The 24,431-nt window shown below is 40.5% G+C and overlaps 1 protein-coding gene across 2 annotated transcripts in view; it reads right to left on the reverse strand.

Annotated features, from left to right (window-relative positions):
• Window positions 1–19,285, reverse strand: part of NAA25 (N-alpha-acetyltransferase 25, NatB auxiliary subunit) — a 74,837-nt gene extending 55,552 nt beyond the window's left edge. For both annotated transcript variants that reach the window (XM_032602377.1, XM_032602376.1), the window contains exons 1-4: window positions 19,197–19,285; window positions 7,946–8,031; window positions 6,990–7,128; window positions 3,696–3,814 (exon numbers count right to left, since the gene is read on the reverse strand). In XM_032602377.1, coding sequence (XP_032458268.1) covers window positions 3,696–3,814; window positions 6,990–7,128; window positions 7,946–8,031; window positions 19,197–19,254 — 402 coding nt within the window. In that variant the 5' untranslated portion in view covers window positions 19,255–19,285. The remainder of the gene's footprint in view (window positions 1–3,695; window positions 3,815–6,989; window positions 7,129–7,945; window positions 8,032–19,196) is intronic.
• Between the last annotated feature and the right edge of the window lie 5,146 nt (window positions 19,286–24,431).

The raw sequence follows: 24,431 nt of genomic DNA on the forward strand, positions 1-24,431 counted from the left end.
AGCCCCTATTAAGTGGAAGGAAATGTCTATTCCTGCCAAGGATACAAAGATTGAGTCCCGATCCCCAAGGCACTTAAAAGCAAGGGAAAGAGATAAGACAAATATTCAAACGACTAAAATATTCTTGGCAATAAAAATAAACATCTTATACAGGGAATTCCCTGGCGGTCCAGTGGTTAGGACTCGGCACTTCCACCGCCAGGGCCGGATTCGATCCCTGGTCAGGGAACTAACAATATCTCACAAGCAAAGCGGCACAGCCAAAGAAAAAAAAGGAAAACAAAAACACCCTATACAAAAACACCACACTAGGGTGTTTCCAAGGAAGGCAAGGTTAGTATGTTTGTTTATTCCTTTCTTTTTCTTTTTTTAAGGAAAAGTAGGGAAGAGCATTCTCCAAAGTAGCAGTCTTTCAGATGGACCTTGAAGGTGAAACAGAATATCTATAGGCAAAGATGGGGGGTAAGAATACATATACAAATAATACAATTATTTGGGGTGAATGGATAAGTGAATGAATCAATTCGAAGTAGGAGCAAAATGAGTAATTAAACAAAAACATTAAAGAAAGAAAAGATATATGTTGACAAGAACAAGTAGGACATCTAGCTGAAACAAAAAATTAAGAGCAGGAGAAGGGAAAAGGGCTAAAAGGTAGACAGAGGTACCTTTGTTATAAGGCATTCCAAAAGGAGTCTATACAGAGTAAGCGAGTGATATGTATAAATCTATACTCTTCTAGGAAGAGTATTTTAGCAGTACTGTGAAGAAAGAAAATAGGGAAAAATAAGAGGTGAGGCAATGAAGAACTAAACCAGGATGAGGTAGATCAAATAGAAAAAGAGACCTCAGGGAATTTCCTGGCAGTCCAGTGATTAGGACTCCGAGCTCCCACTGATGAGGGCATCGGTTTGATCCCTGATCCAGGAACTAAGATCCAGAAAGCCCCGTGGCCAAAAAAAAAAAGAGAGAGAGAAAGAGAGAGAGAGACCTCAAAGACACTGTGGAGGTAGAATCAAGATGATCTGGAGACAAAATGGACATAGAAGATGAGAAGGAGAGTCTAGAATGGCTTGAGGTCCCTGCTCTTAACACCAAACCGGAGAAATGAAATAGAAAGTGTTAGAAAACCAATTTTATTTGATAACTTGGGGAAAGAAAACATTTTTATAATGACACACAGAAATAAAAAGGAATAGAATATTAAATTAACATGAACTTTTAACATAAAAGAGAAATTTCATGCCCACACCCTACTATCTTATAGGTGATAGCATTCTGCTGCTACAGAAAACTTTTGACCAGAGAGAAATTTGAAAAACGTGGCTGCAAACTGGTGACTCAGAGAATAGGAATGTCACTTACAGAAAAAGGAAAGTCTAGTCACCATATGAATGACTAGCAACTCTTTATTCAAGGTGGTTTTAAATTTACCTGCCAGAGATGATCTGTGGGGCAGAAGTCCTTAAATCTTGTGATTCCCTGGCTTCCCTCCTTCCTACCTCCACCAGTTTATGCAAATCACTCATTTATTTAACAAACATTTATCATGAAGTGAGGATTCAGCAGTGAACAAAACAAAAGCCCTTATGAAACATAACATGTAATTTATAAAATACCTATTACCCCAGACTGACATTCCCCTTTCAAAATAAGCATACATATAAGCTAAGAACTGTAACTACCTTAAGCAGCAACAAAGACAGAATAAAAATCAGACGTTCCATTCTAAGACATTTAACACTAGAGGACTCCATTCTTCCAACATATTAGACTAAAATAATGCAAAAGCAGGCTATGGTTAAAACATATTAAGAAACCATAACTACTAAGCCACATCAAAGCTATGTCTCCAAAAAGCAAGATGCAAAATTGTATATATCTCTGGCAACATGTAAAGTTAAACCATACAAAAATATAATCTGTTCAAGTGGTAGATTATTTTTTTCCCTTTTTCAAAATTTACCTTAATATTGCTATTGCATGAACTTGTACTTTTTGTTATTTTATAAATGTGTGTATAATACATATTTCAAAAATATATTTCGTGGGATCATAAAATTAACACATGCTTAAAAAAAAAAAAAAAAGAAAGAACAGAAATTAAGATGGAAAGTATCCACAGCCCTATATCCTGGCGACATTTCGGTACATATACTTAATAAGGAAGGGTGGAGGGGAAGGGAGTGAGAGAAGGCCATTTTACAACCTGCTCTTCTCACTTAACATATATTGGGAATATCTTTCTATGTCAACAAATAAAGACACACAGTACCATTTGGGGGGGGGCGGGGTGTTGCATTATTTTCTACCACATAGGTGAACTATAATTTCTTTCACTCTGTCTGTATTAATGTACATTTAATATACTTTACTTAAAACATATTCCTAGGGGCTTCCCTGGTGGCACAGTGGTTAAGAATCTGCCTGCCAATGCAGGGGACATGGGTTTGAGCCCTGGTCCAGGAAGATCCCACATGCCATGGAGCAACTAAGCCTGTGCGCCACAACTACTGAAGCCTGCGTGCCTAGAGCCCATGCTCCGCAACAAGAGAAGGCACCTCAGTGAGAAGCCCGTGCACCGCAACGGAGACCCAACGCAGCTAAAAATAAATAAAATAAATTAAAAAAAAAAAAAACATATTCCTAGAAGTAAAAATGATACTAAGGATTTATATGTATATATGGTTAGTGCTGCCAATTTAAAAAATATATACCCATTTTACAATAAAAGAAAAATTATAATCTGTGAATATTTTTCCTGAGAACATATCAATACTCCAATGATAAATAAAATAATGATAAAATTTCTTCAAAGAATTATATTTGGGCCAAAAAATCTCTTCCAATTTAAAAACTTACATAAGCAAATACAAAAACTGATTTGAAAGAGAAAGGGTTTATCTTAATATAGTATCTTCCACCCTCCCTGGTCTACCTACCTATTGTTATAGTTTGATATTTCAAGTAAACAAGACAAAATAAAAATCCAAGTAGGAAAGCTCTGCCTTCCAAACACATTATACCCCCAAACAAAGCATTTCTTTAAAAATTCTAGCTTGACATCATAACCCTTTATGAGCTTAAGAGTGCAAATTTCATTTCTCTGGGATGCCAGCTTTATGCACCTATTAGTCCAAATGTATCCAAATAAGGCTCCTTCACATGTGTACAAGGAACACCTAAAATGTGCTAACTGGCAGATAAGCTGCATCCAGAAAAAAAAAAAAAAAAAAAAACAAGCATCCCAAGCAATAGGGGTTTTCCCGCCATGGATTTAAAAATCTTAGCAGGCTATATAAACAGTTAAATTTACAAAATAGATGTAAACTTTTACAGTTAATCTTTCTATAGTCTGTTCATTTTTTGCTCTAGGATTTCTGCCCATTTTCTGAAAATACAACAGCAATCTGATGCAGTGAGACAATCTGAAGCCAACTTACCAGAACCAAACAAAACATACCATCAGGCCACAAAGGAACAATCACATTTCCCAAAGAAAACATTTAAAGAACTTGAATAATTGTTCATCTTTAAAACACACACACAAAATAACTGGCTGATCTCCACACACAAATACATAGATTCACTTCTACACATATATGCAAACACACACATGCAGACACACATACCACTGCAGTTAAACCACATTAATAGAAAATCCTGCAGCCCAGGAGGTTTGGGCATCAAGTTACCTGTTGCATTTTCTTGTATTCGCCCACTCTGGCATAGGCCATGAAGAGGTGAGAGTGATATTCCTCACTATTGGGAACTTTCTTCACAGCTGCCTCATAAAGTTTTGTGACTAACTCCGCTAAAACAAAGAGAAAGAGAATTTTCTTTAATTACTGAAGTATAACAAATCTTAACAGCATTTAATTTTTTTCCTATTTGGAGGAAATAGATGTCTCCTATCATTAAGGAAGGAGAAAGTATTTGCTTTGCCTCATCTGCTCATTACTCTTACCTTGCTTAGGTGTTTTCCGATGAAGCATGGAATAGGTCAGGCCTCCCCATGATGTTTACAATGTACAAGACCCTCCAGGATCTATCTAGCCTTTCTATCTTCTTCCAAACTCTTCCCTCCTGCACTTTATGCTCTAGCTACATCAAACTACTTGTAGTTCCACTAGATTCTCTGTGCTGTATCAGACCTGCATGACTTTAACACTGTTCCTTCTGCTTGGATTCCCTTTTCCTCTCTTTTCTACTGAGTGAACATCATCCAAGACCCAGTTCAAATGTAATCCTTCCCTGAACACGATCTCTGCTCCTCCATCCCAGTTTGTACACTGCTTCCTTCTGCCATCTTTAAATCTTTTAAATAACGCTCTTATACAATTTATTAATACATAATGCAACATACTATCTATTGATCTATGTTTCCTCATAGACTATGAGTAACATGAAAGCAAAGAATACCTTTCATCTTTGACTCTGATACAATATTTTTCATAGAAAAACATTCAACCAATACTTTTAGGACAGATAATTTTTTTTTTGAAATGCTGGGAGAGAATCCATATCCCTAAATCAACATAATCCCTAAATAATCAGATATAATACCTCAATTCTTAAGTTTTATCTTTCATAAGAATGAAACACAAAATTGAACTATAAAATAACATTTTCTGCCTGCTAGGTTGGCAAAAAATTTATTTTATTTTTTTCAGTTTTACTGAGAAACAATTGACAAAAGCTGTATATTTTTAGGAGTACAACATGATGGCTTGATGGCAAAATTTTTTAAGTCTAAGAATACCAATGACGGGACTTCCCTGGCGGCGCAGTTGTTAAGACTCCAAGCTCCCAATGCAGGGGGCCCGGGTTCAATCCCCAGTCAGGGAACTAAATCGCACAGGCATGCTGCAACTAAGAGCTCACATACCACAACTAAGGATCCCATGTGCCGCAACTAAGGAGCCAGTGAGCTGCAACTATGGAGGGCGCCTGCTGCAACTAAGACCCAGAGCAAATAAATAAATATCACATTAATTTTAAAAAAAAAGAATACCAATGACAAGCATATGGAACTCTGATACACTGCTAGTGGGAAGGTAAATTTAGAAGATAAGTTGACACCATGTTTATCTTTAAGCTGAACCTACCCTATGACCTAGCACCTCCACTCTAGATTCTAGTGTAGTCAACCAGTGAAGTATACTGTGGCAGTAAACATGAATTAACTACAACCACTTGGAAATTAGATGAAAAGTGCAAGTCACAGAAAACGTACAGCATGAATCCATTTATGTTAAGTCCAAAATAAGTGAAACTAATAATGTATTACTTAGAAAAACAAATGTGATAAAGATTTAAAGACAAGCAAGAGAATAAAAAATATTCAAGATAGCAAATCCCTCTTAGGAAGTTAAAGGGGAAATGAGATTGATGAAGGACACACAGGAAGTCTTCTTAGTACAGACATACCTCATTTTATTGTACTTCCCTTTACTGTGCTTTGCAGATATTGTGTTTTACAGATTGAAGGTTTGTGGCTACCTAGCAACTAAGCAAGTCATTAGCACCATTTTTCCAACAGCATTTGCTCACTTTGTGTCTCTGTGTTACATTTTGGTAATTCTCACGATATTTCAAACTTTTTCATTATTATTGTATTTGTTATGGTGATCTATGACCAGTGATCTTTGAAGTTACTACTGTAATTGCTTGGGGGCACCACAAATCACAACCATATAAGACCCTGAACTTAATCAACAAATATGTGTGTGTCCTGACTGCTCCACTATCTGGCCGTTCCCATCTACCTCCCTCTCCTCAGGCCTCCCTATTTTTTGAGACACAACACTGAAATTAGGCCAATTAATAACCCTACAATGGCCTCAAGTGAAAGGAAGAGTGCCACATGTCTGGCACTTTAAATCAAAAGCTAGATATGATTAAGTGTAGTGAGGAAGGCATGTCGAAAGCCAAGAAAGGCTGAAAGCTAGGCCTCTTGTGCCAGTTATCCAAGTTGTAAATTCAAAGGAAAAGTTCTTGAAGGAAATTAAAAGTACTACTCCAGGGAATTCCCTAGAGGTCCAGTGGTTAGGACTCCGAACTTCCACTGCAGGGAACACAGGTTCAACATCTGTTCAGGGAACTAGATCTCACGAGCCGTGAGGCACGGCCAAAAAAAACAAGTACTACTCCAGTGAACACATAAATGATAAAAAAGTGAAACGGAGAAAGTTTTAGTGGTCTGGATAGAAGATCAAACTAGCCACAATATTCCCTTTAGCCAAAGCCTGACCCAGAGCAAGACCCTGACTCTCTTTAATTCTATGAAGGCTGAGAGAACCGGGAAACCAAAAAATTCATATGACTCACTTTACTGCAATATTTGCTTTAATGTGAAACCAAACGCACGATACCTCCAAGGTATGCCTGTACTGATAATGCTCTATTTCTTAAATTGGGTGGTAGGTTTATGAATGTTCATTTATTCCACATCAAATGTTCTAGTGCTACATAAAACATATTCTTCTATAATATGTATTACTAAAGATATGTATTTCATAATAAAATATTTAAGAAATCAACAATGAAAAACTTTATTTATAGATGAAACTAGGCAGACTACCTAGGATATGCTTAGAAATAATCTGGCAGGCAGAGGGGTATACATAAAATTGATCATGTCTCAATAATTGCTGAAGGTGAGAAATGGACACAAAGGGATTTATTATGCTATTCTCTGTTTCTGTGTTTGAAGTTTTCCATATTAAAAAGTGGAAAAAAAAGCAACTCTTTCATTTAGCAAATCAAAATGTCATAAATGAAATTCAAGTCCTCATTCCAATCCAAGGATCCTAATACATGTAAAATATCCACTCTGCCTACAGCCTTTGCAAGCCATGGTTAATGCATTTTTTACCTGTTGCTATCCATCAAATCATGAGTGATAAGTAAATCGGACAAACAGAGAACTCAGAAATACCCAAAAAATTAAGCACAGTTTTAAAGACAATGAAAAGAAAGAAACATACGTCGATGCATCTCCCGGTAAAGAATGGTCAGTGCCTGCAGCGAGTTGTCGTCTGTGGGTTCAAGGGCTGCCACCTCCTGCGCCAAGGTGAAGGCTTCCTCTTGCTTTCCAGTTCTCTGTAAACCAATTGCTTTTAAAACCTGATAGAAAGAAAACACAAATCAGTTTTAAAAGGACAGAAAAGGAAATATGAACCAAAGAAAGACAATTTGAAATCACAAAATAAGTTATAAGGTATGCCTAGGTTGTGAATCAACTATTTTACTAAAAATATCAGCAAATAAAGATTATTGCCAGGGCTTCCCTGGTGGCTCAGTGGTTAAGAGTCCGCCTGCCAATGCAGGGGACACAGGTTTGAGCGCTGGTCCGGGCGGATGCCACATGCCACGGAACAACTAAGCTCATGCACCACAACTACTAAGCCTGCGCTCTAGAGCCCGCGAGCCTAACTACTGAAGCCAGCGCCTAGAGCCCGTGCTCCGCAACAAGAGACACCACCGCAATGAGAAACTTGAGCACCACAACAGAGTGGCCCCCACTCGCCGCAACTAAAGAAAGCCCATGCAGCAATGAGGACCCAACACAACCAAAAGTAAATAAATAAATAAAAATAAAGTTCCCTTAAAAAAAAAAAGATTATTTCCTATTTCAGTCATATTAAGAATGCACAAAACAAAAAGAATGCACAACGTTGCTTAAAAGGACTTTGTGGGGTGGGGGGGGAAGGACTTTGTGAAAATAAAATAATTAAATTAGATAAGTCATGTCCAAAAAAACAAGCAGCTAGCTTTTAATTAAATACTCTTTATGGCATTTCATTTAAGTGATCAGGCAAATAAATGGCCTAAAAAATACTCTGAAAAACACAGTCACTAAAGAGATTAAACACCTCTTCCCTTTAAAGATTACAGTACATAACCCACCAAATATAAGTAACTCAAGGGCAAATGAACTTACCTTAGCACAATGAAGATCCTTATGCTTTTTCAACAATTTATCTGCTTGCTGAATTGCCATTTTATTATTACCATTATCAAGATAATCTATGAAAACAGAAATTATGAGTTATTATATTCCTTCAAAAACAAATATGAAAAATGCATAGGCTAGTATCAGCTGTTTCAGAAAGTATCCTAACTCGGTATTAAAAACATCTTGGAGCTGATTTTAACTCTAAATGGCTAGGATGGTCCAGAACACAATCTTAAATTTCTATAGTCATCTCTCATCCAAGAGCAGTATAATCCAGTTATACTAATCCTTAATGAAGATTCAAGACCAAATATATTTAGATGATAGATGACGCTAATATTTTTACCTATGGAAAACAAATGGGTTTACTTGCACAAAAATTAAAATATCTAAAAAAAAGAAACCTTTATTACATTCAAGCTTCAAATCTACCAAATGGACCATGTTACCTCAATAAAATGTTCAGTGAATCTTACTATGCCACAGAGTTAAGAATAATTCTTCGAAGAAAAGAATAAGAACAGTGAGTGGGGGAGTAAATCCAGCAGTATCAGGAGTAGGCAAGGATGTAGAGAAAGCAGCACTTTCATACACTCTGGTTGAAATAGAAACTAGCACTGACTTTGAAGAAACATTGACTTCTAGGTTCCCTAAGCTATGTGTCCATTCCAAAATTCAAGGCATATAGAGACCTGCTATAAAATTGTGTTAAGGAAGAAAAGCAATCAATTATTATTCAAAAGTCTAACAAAAGCAAAGATTAATTTTCAGATGAGAGGATCTGAAAGAAAATGATTAGTGTTTTAGATGGGAAACGGTGGTAGCTGTCAATTCTATATATAGAAAGATGACTAAACACAGGCCAGTCCACAACCTACTACTACTACCAAGTCCCTCTTTGCTCATCAAGGTCCCAAATCAGTATAGGGACAGACAAAACATAAACAACTCAAATTAATCTGTGGACCAAATGCTGGTGAGGACATGGAGCAAAAGCAGCTCTCATTCACCGTTAGTGGGAATGTAAAATGGCACAGCCACCTTGGAAGACTGTTTGGCAGTTTCTTAAAAAATTAAACATACTCTAACCATATAATCCAGCTCCTTGTTATCTACCCAAATGAGCTGAAAACTTACTTTCACACAAAAATCTGCACGCAAATGTTTATAGCAGCTTTATACAAAATTGCCAAAACCTGGAAGGAACCAAGATGTTCTTCAACAGGCAAATGGATAAACAAACCGTGGTATATCCATCCATACAATGATATATTATTCAGTGATAAAAAGAAATGAGCCCATGCGCCACAACTACTGAGCCTGTGCTCTAGAGCCTGTGAGCCACAACTACTGAGCCCACGTGCCACAACTACTGAATCCCACGGGCCTAGAGCCTGTGCTCCACAACAAGAGAAGCCGCCACAATGAGAAGCCTGCACACCACAACAAAGAGTAGCCCCCACTCGCCACAACTAGAGAAAGCCTGCATGCAGCAACAAAGACCCAACACAGCCAAAAATAAATAAATAAATTTATTTTAAAAAAAAAGAAATGAGCTAGCAAGCCACAAAAAAATATGGGGGACTCTTAAATACATATTGCTAAGTGAAAGAAGCCAACATGACAAAGCTACATACTATATGATTCCAAGTGTATGACATTCTGGAAAAAGCAAAATTATAGGCAGAGTAGAACAATCAGTGGTTGCCAGGAGCTGGGGGAGGGATGAATAGGTGGAGAACGGGATTTTTCAGGGCAGTGAAACTATTCTGTATGATACTGTAATGAAGGATACATGTCATCATACCTTTGCAAAATGCATAGAATGTGCAACACACAGAATGAACCTTAATGTAAACTAGTAAACTATGGACTTTAGTTAGCAATAACATATCGTATTGGCTCAGCAACTGTAGCAAATGCACCACACTAATGCAAGTGTTAATAACATGGGAAACTGGGGGAGAAGAGAGGTGTGTGGGGGTGAATAGGAAGGAACTCTGTACTCTCCACTCCTTTTCTGTAAACTTAACCTAAAACTGCTCTAAAAAATAAAGTCAATTAATTAAAAATATATATCTAATAAAAGCAAAAATTAATTTCTAGAAAAGGAACATGAGAGTGTTATAAATGGGAAATAGGGTGGTAGATGTAGATTTGAAATACAGAAAGATGACTGAACTCAAGCTAGTTCACAATCTACTACTACTATTGGTCCCTCTTTGCTCATCAAGGTCCCAAGTCAGCAACAGGGACAGAGGAGGGACAGACAACTCAAGATCATCTATGGCCCTGGTGGCCCAGGGCCAAATAACAGAAATACACTATCATTTTACCTAACGGTTTCAATTTTTCTCCTATGAATACTTTACCACAACCTTTAACAGACAGCTACGTGAACACATGAGTTTCATCTCTTTAGTTTTTCTTCAATGCACCTAATGTTGATGAGCACCAATAACGCTAGGTAAAAAGATTAAGAAGCCTTACTCTGGAGGGAATCACAGTCTAGAAAAGATCAAAGACTTAACACTCAGGTAGAGAGATTAGAGAATCAGAAATCACAATCTTGGCCTGAATACCCAAATATCTAATACCAGTTTTCTTAAGTCCTCATCTCAGCCGATAGGCCACCATTTGTCCTTACAGAATATCTGACAGAGACATTTCAGCTCAATAAATGATATCTTCTCTTCCTAATAACTTGGTGCTGATCTCATGCTGAGTGAGCTCTAAGTCACGTCTGACTCAGTCTTCTTGCAAGACTCCAGGTTCACAAAACGTATCTTGAAGTCTTCTCAAAGAGCAGGTATCTTTGATGAAACCCCAGCTGAGGGTCTGCCCATAGATGGATCAGACCAGAGGTCAGGACTACAAGGATATTGAACTTTTCCCTCTGTTGTTGACAAGGCCCTGATATATAAATACACTGCACCCATGCCCTCTTCTGTGGGCATGGTTTCCACAGACTGCTGAAGGGGTAGAATTGGATAAGCATGTCTAGATCATGCAACTGAAGTCTAATGGAGTGGACATTTGACCCAAACTGGGTAAATCAAGTTTCTTCCTGGTAATTTGTAATTACAACACTGAAATCTGGAATCAGAAAGCTATGGACAGACTTCCCTGGTGGCACAGTGGATAAGGCTCCACGCTCCCAATGCAGGGGGCCTGGGTTCGATTCCTGGTCAGGGAACTAGATCCCACATGCATGCTGCAACTAGGAGTTCGCATGCCACAACTAAGAAGCCCACGTGCCACAACTAAGGAGCTGGCAAGCCACAACTAAGGAGCCCACGTACTACAACTAAGGAGCCCACGTGCCACAACTAAGACCCAATGCAACCAAATAAATAAATAAATATTAAAAAAAGAAAAGAAAAGAAAGCTATGGAGAACCCCATTTGGAAGGCAATAAATATTTCCAGTTTGAGATTACTAGTGGCAGCTCCAGAATCTCCATTTGGAAGGAGCCTTGGGAGATGCAAGTTAGTTAATGGGGAGTGAAAAAAAGGAGTTATCTCTTGACTCTTCATTCATATAACATTTATAAAAGAATAAAGAACGTCAATTATCTTTATCAAAAAATTGGGGGAGGGGCAGTGCTGATGAAGCTTGTGGGGGGAGGCTAATGACCTCTCCTTACTCTATTCTCAGCTTGGTGTGGCCACAAAGCCAACATGTTGGGCCCCAGGTAAACTGATGAGTAAGCAGAAAAAACAGTTTGAAGAACCTAGCAGAGAAAAGAAGAGCCACAAACAGATAAGAGCAGAGATGAGCATCTGAGAAAGAAGCTTCAGATCCTGACAGCTTTCCAGTTTCCATCAGGCTCTAGAACACTGCATTCCTGCCCTAAGCTCCCACAAGGGTTTATAAACAACCTCCCTCTACTTGAGCTTGTGTCAAAGGGTTTCTGTTCCTTGCACCCAGAAGAGTTTTAATTTTAACTAAGACACCCCACCACATTTAGACTGCTGTCAAGGTCCCCCTTCCTGGACACCTAGGTGATTGCTGATTAATTGGTTGCTGAGGCTTTTGGGAAAGTTTACTTCCATTTTACATTGCTGACTTTGTAATATAAATTATGTAGTCAGGGCTTCCCTGATGGCGCAGTGGTTAAGAATCTGCCTGCCCATGCAGGGGACACGGTTCTGGGAAGATCCCACATGCCGTGGAGCAACTAAGCCCGTGCACCACAACTACTGAGACTGCGCTCTAGAGCCCACAAGCCACAACTTTTGAAGCCCGCACGCCTACAGCCCATGCTCCGCAACAAGAGAAGCCACTGCAATGAGAAGCCCACACACCACAACGAAGAGTAGCCCCCACTCTCAGCAACTGGAGAAAACCCGAGTGCAGCAAAAGACCCAATGCAGCCAAAAAATTAAATAAATGAATAAGTAAATTTATTTTAAAAATAAATAAAATAAATTATGTAGCCCTTGGAGAAAACAGGCCAATAAAAATGATACCCTAAGTCTGTTTTTTAGCCTTTTTAAAACTTACTCAAGGGTAACTGTGGCTTGACCATGAGGACTGGTATTGTTCCCTTAATATGAGGAGTAAGCCAAGTCAGCCGTCCACAAATCAGGCATAGGAAATAATAAGATGATGATGTATCAGTTAAAGCAGTGTTTTTCAAAGCATGGTTATTACTCCAACTAAAATGTTTTTAAGTGGTCCTTGCAGGCAGCACTAGATAACACGGATAGTGAGAAAACTGACCTTTTGTAATATTTCCCTTATATTAAGGAGATAGTCTCATTTTGGTATCAGCCTGTCATTTCTTTAACACTTGCTGATGCCTTTTTTTTTTAATGGAAAAGGAACAGGTCTCAGATTTAGAGTTTCTCAACTATCAGAAACTAGTTAAGACCTTAATAACATTGTTTTGTTTTCACTGTGTGTACTTAATTTTATGGTTTTGTTTTCTCAGGGCAAGTGACAGGTATTCCACTGATGGTAATGATACATATTATTTCTATTTTTAATTTTAAAAATTTATTTATTTTTGGCCACGCAGAATGTGGAATCTTAGTTCCCTGACCACGGACTGAACCCATGCCCCCTGCAATGGAAGCGAGAGTCCTAACCACTGGACAGCCAGGGAATCCCTCCCACTGTCTCTAAAACAAACTTCAAAATCCTTAAAATGGCTTACAAAGTTGAGTCCCTCTACCTCTGTAGCCTCATCTCACCCTTCTCTACATTCCAACCACACAAGTCTTTTCTTAGGTCATCAAGTACATACTCTATCTTTCTTACACACTCTGTCCATCACTCCTTTCCATCTGATCACCTGACTAACCTCTGCTCTTTTTTCTTTTCCAAAGTAAAATGTCACTTCCACAGAGAACCTTTTCTTGAAATGTTCCCAACAGTCGAGATGCCATAGTGTGTGCTCTCACGGTAACCAGTACTTTTCCTTCAAAGTCCTTAACACAAATGTAATGATTATGTATACTATTGTATAAAAAACCTCTTGAGACTACAAGCTCCCTGAAAGCAGAAATCGTGTCTGTGCTGTCTGGTACTCTCTCATTCCCTGAATCTACATTGTGCCTAACACATATTAGGCTCTCAATAAATAAGCTGAATGAAGAAAGGAATACATAAATGAACAAACTGTATAGGAAAAAAAATCTTCTAGAAATTGAGTAGTCCATCAGGGGAGTGAGAGATATATACATACAAAGTGACCACAACAGGATGTTCTAAGAACCAATTATTAGTGATGGCTTCCTGCTATTAAGTTAGATTTTTTAGTCTTTTCAATTAATTTCTTAGGGGACTCCCCTGGTGATGCAGTGGTTAAAAAATCCGCCTGCCAATTCAGGGGACATGGGTTCAATACCTGGTCCAGGAAGATCCCATGTGCTGCGGAGCAACTAAGTCCATATGCCACAACTACTGAGCCTGCACTCTAGAGCCTGCGAGCCACAACTACTGAGCCCGAGTGCTGCAACTACTAAAGCCTGCATGCCTAGAGCCCGTGCTCCACAACAAGAGAAGCCACCGCAATAAGAAGCCCGCGCACCGCAACAAAGAGTAGCCCCCACCTGCCACAACTAGAGGAAGCCGGTGTGCAGCAACGAAGACCCAACACAGCCAAAAATTAATTAATTAATTAAGAAAAAAAACCCAGACATTTAAGAGTGAAGACAGAGGGAACACAAATTTATTGGGTGTCTACTCAAAACCCAGCAAGGTACCGTTAGCAACTCCATATTACAGAAGAGGCTCAGGGAGGTAGGTTAATTGACAAAATCATAGCAGAGAGTGAAACCCAGTTCAGTCTGGCTCCGAAGGTCTGCACCCTTCATTGCCTCAATTTCTCTAGAGAGAACTCTTAGAGCAAGAAACTATATAAGTACAGATAGCTCATTGATCCTAAGGAGACGAAGAACAAATTTGAAATTTATTTTTCTTTTCTTTACTACCTTGCCACAATCCAATCACTTCAGTGAACACACAAAAAACATATCCCAAATGGCCAACTGGTTTCTCCTAATTCTCAAGAAGATACTAAGTGCAGTATTTTTAATTAAAGTATTAATCACATGCTCTGACAGAAGAGCATGAACAAAAGAATGAAAAGGAAGTATGCACCTTTAAAACCCGATTTACACCCACCATCAGGCGTGCACTGGGGTAGTTCCAGCACTGACTGCCTCAACACCACCAGGCTAAGCCTGCTGCATTTGGTCTTGGTAAATCATCCCAAACCAAATGTGTTCCCTGGCCATCTGCCCTGCTGAGAAGGCTGTGCGCCAGTCATCACTGTTTATTAGGGGGAAAGAACATGGACAAGAATATTCTGCCTTCAGGGAAATGTTTCAAACACTCGGTTTACATCTGAGCAATTTTTTAGTAAGAGCTGGACTTCGGTGCCAGAAAGGCAACAAGAAGCCCACGCACCGCAACAAAGAGTAGCCCCACCCCCCCACCCCCCCCAACCCCCGGCTCAGAGCAGCTAGAGAAAAGCCCGCGCGCAACAACGAAGACCCAACACGGCCAAAAATAAATAAATAATTTTTTAAAATAATAAATAAATTTATATAAAAAAGAACGTTATCTGAATGAAACCATACAGTATCTGATCTTTAAAAAAAGTAATGTCTTAAATAATAAAAATAATACATGTCATAGTAAAAAAAAAATCCAATAGTTCATACAAGTATAACATGAAAAGAATTATCAGTCTCTTAATCTTGCCCCATGCTCACACTACCCTCTACTCTATGCATTCTTCCAGGAATGTTCTGTGCATTAACATCTGTCTTTTTAAGTTTAAAATGTTTTTAGAATTTAAACGTCTAAGAGCTTTTTAAACGGTCATAATTTCAGAACAGGAGAAAACAGGTTGTGCCAAGTGACTTTTCTACAGAAAGGCAAGATAATCTTCACTCACCAAGATGCCCTGCCCCGGCCGGGCAAAGGACAAGACTCACTGAGCTAACACGGCCCAACAGAAGGCTCAGAATACATACAACACCTGACCGAAGACCTGGGAAATTTTAATAACGAACTATAACAGAATAATTACCTGGAGTCTGGCCACACATGGGAAGGGAAATGTCCTAACACAGCAAAGAAGTGACTATCATTCAGGAAACACAGCTGGGAAATATGTTACACCTGATTCAGGCTAGAGCAAGACTGCAAGTCAGGAACCATCAAGGACCTACTGTATAGCACAGCAAACTCTACTCAATATCCTGTGATAATTTATATGAAAAAAGAATCTAAAAAAGAGTGAGTATATGTATATGTGTAACTGAATCTCTTTGTTGTACACCTGAAACTAACACAATGTTGTAAATCAACGATACTCCAATAAAATTTTAAAAATAAGTATTAAAAAAAAAAAAAGACTGCAAGTCAGTAACACAGATTAGAACAAAGGATCTTGTGCCATAAAAGTAAATGTGTGTGTGTGTGTATTCTAAAGACTATGGAACTTTGAAGCCTCTATTTTTATTTTACAATTCCTGCATCCTATAAAAAAATTTTTAATAAATGAATTTTCTATACTTTTTTATACAGAAATTCTTATTTATCTATCTATCTATTTATTTATTTATGGCTGTGCTGGGGCTGTGCGCAGGCTTTCTCTAGTTGCGGTGAGTGGAGGCTACTCTTCGTTGCGGTGTGCGGGCTTCTCATTGCGGTGCCTTCTCTTGCTGCGGAGCACGGGCTCTAGGTGCGCAGGCTTTAGTAGTTGTGGCTCGCAGGTTCAGTAGTTGTGGCTCGCGGGCTCTACAGTGCAGGCTCAGTAGTTGTGGCGCACGGGCTTAGCTGCTCTGTAGCATGTGGGATCTTCCCAGACCAGGGATTGAACCCGCGTCCCCTGCATTGGCAGGCGGATTCTTAACCACTGCGCTACCAGGGAAGTCCCCTATAAAATTTATTAAGTGCCATACCTGACCATCTTCCAACTCTACCCATCCCCTAACCACTATAAACATTTTAAAACAATAATGGTAGAAGAAAGCACTAGGGCTCACCAAGTCACATGAGGATACAACATCTGTTCAGAACCACATAGCACAAGAGAATAATTTTAGCAAAAGAAGAAAGAATAATAAAGTAGGTGTTCTGGAAGGTCAAGGTGGTTTTCAAAAACCAAAAATGCACTACCCAAACTTACCAATTTATGAGTAAAGAGAAGCACTCTGAAGATGTTCAACTAATCAACTAGCTATTTCATACCTAGACACCAAAAATAGAATTTCAACCCACCATAATTTCACAATTAATGACCCTGTCCACTTCTATCCTCAACAGTATCAGCAAGAGCTGAGGTCATAGGCAAAGTTTCTAACAGCTGTAAAATCCTAAACCTTGGCAATATAAATAATGCTGCATAAAGATCGTGATGCTGTGGGATCTGAACTCAGTGAAAGGCTGAGCTCTCCAGTGGGAATGCTTGTGTTCAAATCCCAGCTCTACAGTTTACTAGCTGCAATTCTGAGCAAGTTAATGTCTGGCATTCAGTTTACTACTATGCTCACAATAATCTTATCTACCTAATAGGACAGTTAGCACACAAATAAGCACTCAGTCAACACTGAGTGTTGGTGAACTTTTGGCTGGTGGGCAAGCACAACCATGCATAAGCATGTTCATCTGTCAGCTAATGAAGGTCTAAATTCAAGAACGACAGTGGTTTAGGGATACTAATATATTTAAACACAAAAGCAGAGGCTGTCCCAAAGTCTAGAGGTCAAAAGTCAAAAGTGCTGAAGTCAAGGTCAGTCTTTCTTTTCCTATTTCTGTCAGTTTATAATTGCCTTGGAATTCCTAAAGAAAGTATTTTCTTATCTTCTTCCCATGTAACTATAACAAAAGCTACATAATTCTGGCTTCAGTTTTGAGAATATGACCTATCACATCTGTTTAACATATCCTGATGTTTACCAGCATGAAACGGACTAGAGGTTTTCCTTATTGGATAGTTTCAAAACATTATTATTTCTAAGTGACTTATGGGACCCCAAAGGCATTTTCTTTGGTTCTCAAGAATAATTTTAGAAATCCAATTATTCCTAAAAGTTAAAAAAGAAAAAAATCTGCAGGCAGCTGCTGCAGAGAGCTGTAACCAGCCACCAATTGTGAACCCTGGATTCAGTTCTTACTCTCAAGCACCCTTACATATGTCATCTCTGCCCTTTAAAATGTATACTGGAGGGCATGAGAATATGTAGCCCTGGGAAAATGGAAATCCACCACTCTCCACCTACATGACCTTTGGCAAGTCAGTGTCTCCAGCTCAAAGTGAGGTGATTTCTAGCACAGTGGTTAAAAGAGTAAGCCTGGGACATTCCACAGGGGTTAAGATCCTAGCTTCATGTTAGCTGAGTGACCTTAGACAAATTACACATCAGTAAAGCCCCAGTTTTCTCATCTGTGGAAAGGAAAGGGGGAGAGAGAGGGAAGTGGGACTGGGGGAAAGTAGCCACCTCCGAAGAATGTGTGAAGATTAAATACTTAAGACCAAGGACAGTGACTGACATAATTAGCAGTCTATACATACATATTAGCTATTATTATTATTTCTCACCTCACAAGGTTGTTGTTGAAATGAGATGCAAGAGCAAAGCATCATGTAAATTACAAAAAGCACTACCAATTGTACCAGAAACATAGTTATTACCTCCTTCCAAAAAAGTTAAATGATCTCAGCTATTGCAAAGAAGCCCCCATTTAGTAACATCCACACTACAAACAAGAGATCTAATTCTGCAAAAACCACTGAACTTGAAGCCTTCCTCACCATGAACTGAGCTAGACCAAGACCGCACAACCATCTAAGAGGAAAGGAAATACAAAAGGGACCACTATCAAATTATTGAACAACTTGGTTACTGAAGAGGTATTTCTCCCTGACTCAAATGTGTGATTTTTCACAACCGGGATAGCAGAATGCCATCAAGGTCTTAAAGCCTGAGGGTTGAGGTCAACGTTATGGAAGGGGATCCACTTAGCACGCGGAAGACAAGCTGCAGAGAAAAACCAGAGAAGCTTCAAAAAAGAAAAGCCCTGCATGCCCCTCGACACGGGCTATTACAGTCGCTTCACCGCTATTTTGGGCCCAAGCCAACCCCCCCCCCACCGCCTCGCCCCACCCCGCCCCCGCCTCCCACGTGTGCCCAGAGCAGCTGTTCCTCCGCCAAAGAGCTCTGGATTGGGATCCTCAAATCCGGGCCTGCTCCAGACTCGATCTGGGTGACCTTGCGTCAGCCCCTTCCCCTCCCGGGACCTCTGTTTCTCCATGTGCACCAAGTACAGTTAGTCAGACAACACTTTAGGCCCCGTTCCCATAGGTAAAAAGTCATGAGCGGGTAATTTTCCCTCAAGTAGGGTATCCCACCCTCACGTCGGAGCCAGCTTCCACCTGCGGGCAGACCTCGGGTCTCCCTTGGCGTGGCCCCGACAACGTAGCCTGCGTGTAGCGCAGGTCTCTACGAGAGGAAGTGTCTCACAGGGCTCGCCTGTCAGGCCAGCTCTGCCGACCTGCCGCTGCCCTGACCGCGCCGCTGCCACCTCAGGGCTCAAGAAAGCCAGGCCGGCGCTTACGCGAGGCCCGTGGCTGCGGCCTAGAGGCCCGCGCGGCCCGCCCCCTGTGCCCGCCAGCCCTGCTCCCGGCCCCTCAGCGCCCCTCCCGGGCCTTTGCCCCGGGCTCCGCAGCCCTCGGCGCCTCTGGCTGGCAACCAGACTGGCCCCAGGTACTCACCGTAAATGGGCCGGAGGCGCCTGTCGTTAGGGTCCTGCACATGGCCCCGCGTCGCCATGATGACAAGCGCAGAACCGCAGTGCGCACGCGCGGGGCAGGCCCCCGAGAAGGGGCTGTTAAAGGGCCAGCTCCGATCTCTCTCTGTCGCAATGGTCGCGGGGTTGTGACAGAACGCGCCGGCGCGGAAAGGGACGACACCCACACCGCAAACTCCCCCCCCCCCCAGTTGTCACTTAAATGGATCTTTTTCCTCCCCTTTGCTAGTAGAATCAACCTAGCTGGTAGAAGCGGCCGTTGCTATTAAAATCCCTTCCGAGTCACATACTGGAGAGTGAGGAAAGGAGGGGAGAAAGTCTTGGTCAAAGTTAGGGCTCTGCTGCTCCTGCTTATCCTGTTTCTCCTCTGTGCTGTAGGACCAGTTAGACTTGTCTTTGTTTAATTGTTGAGGACCCGGGAACTCCTCTGGGAAGGTGACCCAGGGGACAGCAGGGGACAGAGGTGCTGATCAACTGTAGAAATCTGCCAGAAAAGTTCAAGATCCCTTCACCCCTATCCCGGTGCTCAACCAACTAAGAAGAACCTTAGATCTATAGTAATCCAGTCAATTTATTTATCAATTATATCTCAATAAAACTGGAGGGGAAAAGTAATTCAGTCAGTATATGCCTAGACACTGTGCTGCAAGCTCCAAATGTATTATCTCATTAATATTCGTAACAACCCTAGTATCTCCCTAGGAGGTAGATTTTTTTAAATTTAATTTAATTTATTTATTTTTGGCTGAGTTGGGTCTTCGTTGCTGCGCGCGGGCTTTCTCTAGTTGCGGCGAGTGGGGGCTGCTGCTCTTCCTTGCAGTGCGCGGGCTTCTCCTTGAGGTGGCTTCTCTTGTGGAGCACAGGCTCTAGGCGCACGCGCTTCAGCAGTTGTGGCTTGTGGGCTCAGTAGTTGCCACGCGAGGGCTCTAGAGCACAGGCTCAGTAGTTGTGGCGCACGGGCTTAGCTGCTCCGAGGCATGTGGGATCTTCCCAGCCAGGGCTCGAACCCGTGTCCCCTGCATTGGCAGGCGGATTCTTAACCACCGCTCCACCAGGGGAGCCCCTATTTATTTATTTATTTATTTATTTATTTATTTATTTATTTTAGTATTTATTTGGCTGCACAGGGTCTTAGTTGCAGCACACGGAATCTTTAGTTGCGGCATGCGGGATCTAGTTCCTTGACCAGGGATGAAACCCGGCCCCCCTGCATTAGGAGCTCGGAGTCTTAACCGCTAGACCACCAGGGAAGTCCGGGGAGGCAATTTTATATAGATAGTGTGGTCAAGGATAGCCTAGCTGAAAAAGTGACGATTGTCAAAGACTTAAAGAAAGTGGGAGAGAGAGGGAGCCAGGCAGGTGTGCCAGGCTCTGTGGGGTCATGACCTAAGGCCACACTAGTAACTGTGATTCAAACCTAGGCCCTTCTAGGGGCTTCCCTGATGGCGCAGTGGTTTAGAATCCGCCTGCCAGTACAGGAGACACGGCTTCGAGCCCTGGTCCGGGAAGATCCCACATGCTGCGGAGCAACTAAGCCCGTGCACCACAACTATTGAGCCTGCACTCTAGAGCTTGCGAGCCACAACTACTGAGCCCGTGTGCCACAACTACTGAAGCTCACGCGCCTAGAGCCCGTGCTCCGCAGCAAGAGAAGCCACCGCAATGAGAAGTCTGCGCACCGCAACGAAGAGTAGCCCCCGCTCGTCGAAACTAGAGAAAGCCCACGCGCAGCAACGAAGACCTAACACAGCCATAGATAAATAGATAAATAAATAAATAAATAAACAAACCTAGGTCCTTCTAGTACAGAACCAGAGTTAACCCCTCCACTATGCTGTCTCAAACCCAGTAAATATCCCCAGTGTCAGCCTTGACCAGCTGGGGTTGACCCCTTTTATTGGTGTTCCATCCCTCTCCCTTTCTGTGTCTTTTAGGGTGTAAGAAAATGATTCTCCAACTTTAGTGAACACCTTGGGAAACTTGATAAACATGAGTTTCCTGGGTTCTACCCCCAGAGGTTCTAATTCGATCCGAGGACCCCTCTTTGAAAAGTAACTAACTAATGGATCTAAATGAAATGATTTTAGAATCCACCAGAAGAGCAAGTTAGAAATTGCTATTCAAATTTTAAATATACATCCCCAGGGGGGAAAAAAAAACTGTAATGTTAGTAGTAGCAATAATGATAGTGTGTGTTTATTGAGCTCTTATTATGTGCCAGAAACTGTACTAAGCTCTTTTACATACATCATCTTATTTCATTCTCACAAACTGGTGGGATAGGTCCTATTGTGATCCTCATTTTAAAATGAGAATTTTGAAGCATAGACATATTAGGTCATTTGCCCAAGATCACACAGTATTCTCTGGTGAAATTTGTGGTGGTCTCACTCCAAAATCCACACTCTTAGCAGTTAACACCAAAAGTATTACAGTGGTTACCTCTTAGGAGAGCAGATGTTTTCTCCTCTTACTTCATGCATAGCTGCACTGTATAATGAGCGTTATTACATTTTTAATTTCTAAAAGGACTTTAAATTTCTGTTTACAAAAATCACACACACACAAAAAGGTAAACAATGTCAAGCCTTTTGAGCCAAAATAAAATCCTTTTATTCCAAGGAAATAATCAGCAGACCACAGAAAAATATAAAATAGAGATTGTTTCCTAACAATCCTAAGGTCCTAACTATCCATCAAGAGGGACTGATGAAATAAATTATGATACACCATGAAATGGAAAAAGGCAGCCATTAAAATTAATGAAGTAGGGCTTCATTTATAGATATGGAAAGATGCCCATGACATGTTGAGTTTATAAAGCAGGTTGTAGAAGAGTATGGATGGCATGAAAAAAAATTATGTGGACAGATAGCTACCTAGCTAACATAGACTAGATTTCCATGGTGGTCCAGTGGTTAAGAATCTGCCTGCCAATACAGGGGACACAGGTTCGAGCCCTGGTCTGGGAAGACCCCGCATGCCACGGAGCAACTAAGCCCGTGCGCCACAACTACTGAGCCTGTGCTCTAGAGCCCACGAGCCACAACTACTGAGCCCACGTGCTGCAACTACTGAAGCTCGCGTGCCTAGAGCCCATGCTCTGCAGCAAAAGAAGCCACCACAAAGAGAAGCCTGCACACCTCAACGAAGAGCAGCCCCCGCTCGCCACAACTAGAGAAAGCCTGCGCCCAGCGATGAAAACCCAGCACAGCCATAAATAAATAAGTAAATAAATAAATAAAAATTTAAAAAAATAAAATATTTATTTAAAAAAGACAGATGTCATATATATCTAGAGAGAGATCTAAAAGGACATTTACAAATGTCAAGCTTCCTCCTCTCTTAATGATGGAATTTAGGAGGCTATTAACTTAATTTTTTAAAACTTTTCCTTACTGTTTGAATTGTTTATAATTTTTTTTAATTTTAGTAGCAATGAGCACACCTAACATCAAGATTTTGGTTTCTAATACCACTCTCCAATGAAAGAAAACAGGGCTCCTTGGGGAAATGACTGATTCAAGGGCCGGGGCAGGAATATACCAGATAAGCTTGAAGCATTTTGTATTGACAGAAAGAAGGGAAGTGCTCAAAATATAAAAGGATGGAGGGGGGACATGTCAAAGGGATACAGGAGTCAACCTGAAAGTACTCCCAAGAGCCAAAACTAGAACTATTTGAACAAGAAAATAAATAACACAGTATTGGGTTATAACCTAAAGTGTAAAATATGTAAACATACTAAGCCCATGCTGATATAAATGTTATCAAATAAATAAATGGAGAAGAGATTCATTGTCCTTATAGAATTCCAAGCAATGTGTGTAGATACTCCTTGCTCCAGAAAGTGAAGCTTAACTTTTCCCTTCCCTCCTGAGTGTGGGCTCTAATTATTGACCAGTTTCCAAAGAGTTGAGTATAGAAAAGGAAAAGTAATAACTTCACAGCTAAGAAACCTGATAAGCACTACCTTAACTAAGGGATCAAAGTTAACATTACCAGTGAAAATTCATGTTGATATCATGGACCCCAATTTGAGGTGATGATAAAGGAACTTCACTTTTGTAGTATTTTTTCTGGAAAACCCATAAACCCAGACTAGTCATAAGGAAAACATCAAAAAAATCAAATTGAGTGACATTCTGACCAGTACCCTTCAAGACTGTCAAGGTCATGAAAAATAAACAATGAGAAACTGTTACAGACCAAGGATGTCTAAGGAGACATGACAACTAAATGTAATGTGATATCTTGGTTGGTATCCTGGGACAGAAAAAAGGGCATCAGTGGAAAAACAGTTGAAATTCAAATAAAGTCTAGAGTTTAGTTAATAATATTGTGCTAATGTTGGTTTCTTACTTTGATGACTGTACCATGGTAATATAAGATGTTAACGTTAAGGGAAACTGGTTGAGGAGTATATGAAAACTTTCTCTACCCTCTTTTCAACTTTTCTGTAAGACTAAAATTATTCCAAAATAAAAGATTTTTAAATGCATTTTTTAATAACCCGGGGGGGGGCTTTTTTTTTTTTTTAAACCAGATGCACCGGAAATTCTCATCCCAATTCTGTCCTGAGGCTAGCTGAAAGAGAAAATCCTGGAAGCAAAGTGCACAGAGAAATTCTTATCGAGAATGGGGATGGTTGGGGGATGGGGGGGTCCCTCCAATGAATCTATAATCTGTGATCATCATGGAAAATCCTTCCTAAGGCTGAGGTTTTAAAATACCCCAGATAGAGAGCTTGGCATTGGGGGAAGTTCCTTCCCAGATCAGTGGTTCTCAAGACACGGTCCCTGATCAGCAACATCAGCATCACCTGGGGACTTGGTAGAACGACAGATCATTAGGCACTACCCCAGACCTACTGAATCAAACACTCTGGGAGTGGGGCCCAGCAATCTGTGTCTTTACAAATCCTCCTGTGATCTGAATTCAGACAAAAGTTTCATTCTTCTGCTTTAGGTCAGAAGTGGGCAAATTATGACCCACAGGCCAAATCTAGCTTACTACTGTTTTTGTACAGCCCGTGAGCCCAGAATGATTTTTACATTATTAAATGGTTGGGGAAAAATAATCAAAAGAAGAATAATATTTCACAGCACGTGAAAGTTACATAAAGTTCAGAGGTCAGTGTCCATAAGTAAAACTTTATAGAACACAACTATGCCCATTCATTTATGCATTGTGTGTGTTT

Source organism: Phocoena sinus, chromosome 14 (assembly GCF_008692025.1).
Source record: "Phocoena sinus isolate mPhoSin1 chromosome 14, mPhoSin1.pri, whole genome shotgun sequence".
NCBI lineage: Eukaryota > Metazoa > Chordata > Mammalia > Artiodactyla > Phocoenidae > Phocoena > Phocoena sinus.